This window comes from Anneissia japonica, unplaced genomic scaffold (assembly GCF_011630105.1).
Source record: "Anneissia japonica isolate Jap-2015-1 unplaced genomic scaffold, ASM1163010v1 scaffold38009_len3273_cov121, whole genome shotgun sequence".
Taxonomy (NCBI): Eukaryota; Metazoa; Echinodermata; class Crinoidea; order Comatulida; family Comatulidae; genus Anneissia; species Anneissia japonica.
The window spans coordinates 1,029-3,244 of NW_022711045.1; the positions used below are offsets into that span (position 1 = coordinate 1,029).

The 2,216-nt window shown below is 36.5% G+C and overlaps 1 protein-coding gene across 1 annotated transcript; it reads right to left on the reverse strand.

Annotated features, from left to right (window-relative positions):
* Window positions 1-326: 326 nt before the first annotated feature.
* Window positions 327-2,210, reverse strand: LOC117107246 (extracellular tyrosine-protein kinase PKDCC-like). The gene is made up of 2 exons (XM_033248868.1): window positions 1,657-2,210; window positions 327-512 (listed from the first exon to the last, which is right to left on the reverse strand). Exons 1-2 carry the CDS (start codon window positions 2,197-2,199, stop codon window positions 342-344), a joined length of 714 nt encoding a protein of 237 aa, XP_033104759.1. The 5' UTR covers window positions 2,200-2,210; the 3' UTR covers window positions 327-341.
* Window positions 2,211-2,216: the final 6 nt, after the last annotated feature.

Consider the following 2,216-nt stretch of genomic DNA (forward strand, 5'->3'; position numbering starts at 1 on the left):
ATGTTAAAGCAACAATTTTTGATGGTCTCTGCCTGAAATCCTAAAATTTAAAGGCTAATTTCTCAAATATTGTTCTTTAAACAGCTGTATGTTTAAACTCATGTAACTTCATAACAAAATGTGGGATTTTAATGATTCTTTTACCATTTTTTAGCTCTCATTTTACTGTTTGATCCTGTATTAATAACTAAAAATCCATCTTTGTGACAAGTGACTGGTTTGGCTTCTCTTTGACACATATAAAGTATTTATAATTATACTTTCAATATAGATAGGCAAAATAAATTCAAATAATTGTACTTTCTTGTTTTGATTATCACAGGTACACTTGTTTTTATAATTTAGGGTTTTACATCCGTTTTTGTTCTTTTGATTCTTACCTGCATTCGCTTTGTCCACGACATGCCCAAGACTTTTTTCCTTGTTATTCTCTCTCCGATCTCAACAACAGAAACGATGCTATGATCATCACCAAAGATTGATTCATCTTGAAGAATGCAGTATCCAAGGATCTACAGGAAACCATTTGGATAACAGAATGTTATTAATCACTTGTTCTATCCCTGATCATCATCATCATATATATTTAATAATTATTAGAAAGGGAAACAAAAAGTAAAAGAAAGAAAAAGAAAGAAAATGAAAGGAAAAGAAGGGGAAAAAAAAGAGAAATGAAAAAAAAAATCAAGAAAAATCAAGAAAGGTGGAAGAAATGGTAAGAAATGATGTTTGCCCTTCCTGATGTATTATAAGTACTGAATGCTCAGTGCACTCCCAAATGCCTGCCATCTCAATAGAAGAATTGGTATTAAACAAATTATGGAAAATAGTTGTCAAGAAATCAAAAGATTGGTAATACAGTAAATCAAAATAGAACAGAAAAGAAAAAAAAATAAGTAGGCCTATAGTATATAATCATTTGGTAGGCTATGAAGTGTGGAGGGACAATAACACAGTAGTTGTGAAAGATAGTTTTACTATAAATTAAAATAGGCAAAGATAATGTACATTTTAGTACGGTATGAAGACACTAACACCGAATAGACATTGTGCATATGAGATGGCCAGATATCATTTTCAAATGATGGCTAATTAAAGTACTCATAATAATTTTTACTATTATTGATAAGGACTCTACTGTAAACTGTATGCATGGTACTGTAGCTATGTGTTTGTGACTCTTCACTTAAAGAATTCTGAAACAGGTTTGTTTTCTGGCTTCATGACAAGATTGCCACCAAAATGACCCCACTATACATAAGTTCCGAACTTCCATAGAATACTCTTGGGTCCCAATCACACATAATAGTTACGTCCACTCAGGACAGCCTCAGTGCCACTTTTTTAAGTGTGAACAATCAATAAATTGTAAGCCGGCCCAAACCACCCTGGACCTGGGCCGACTCGTCTTCATATCGAAACGTCAACCGAACTGGGGTCGCCAAGGTTGCTTTGACAGCGGTAAATTTTGACATCACGCAAAACCTGGCACAAAGGAGGTAGTGTGGAGGTTCGCAGTGTGACCATGAGCCGACTTAAAATACTAACCGTGAAGGCAACAGTCGTTTTGAGTCGGTCATAGTCAATGGGGCCCTGGGCCAGTACAGTAAGTGTGATTGGGCTTTTAGTGTGTTATACCCACCATTCATACAGTACCTTGATTATATTTGAATGTTGTAAATCCAGTAGCAGTGATATTTCTTTCATCAGTTTGTAATTAGCATATGTATAGCACCTTCGTCGCTCCTCCTCATCAGCTTGTACTCTTTTCATACACGTCCTTATGTCATCAACGGACTTAGACACTAACTTTACAGCGACTTCTTTCTGCTGATAAGTCGCCTTCCACACCTCTTTGGTGGTACCTTTTCCGATTCGTTTCACCAGACTTATCTCCAGAATATCCTCACAGTGCAACATCTGGGAGGCATTATTAGAAAACCAGGTATTAGAAGATTTTTTGAGAGGTAACAAATGTTTTGGCAGATGGAGGCTTGTGGAATCAACTCGGATGTATTTCGTACGGTTTCGCTTTTCTTGAATGAGCTGATGGCGGAACATTGCATGCTTGATCTTGGATTCCCGTTCCTGTCGGCTTCTTGTCGGCAGACTTGACTGACCATTCGTATTCCATTGAAGAATAGGAAGAAAAAGAATTGACTCGACTACAAACAGAGCAGTCAGCACGAACAACAACATCAAAAGACGCCATATGT

Excerpts from the sequence above, each read along its gene's own strand:
- LOC117107246 (XM_033248868.1), bottom strand. The coding sequence starts at position 2,199 with ATGTTGTTGTTCGTGCTGACTGCTCTGTTTGTAGTCGAGTCAATTCTT. Across the intron at positions 513-1,656 it reads AACATTCAAATATAATCAAG|ATCCTTGGATACTGCATTCT; the intron begins GTACTGTATGAA and ends GGTTTCCTGTAG.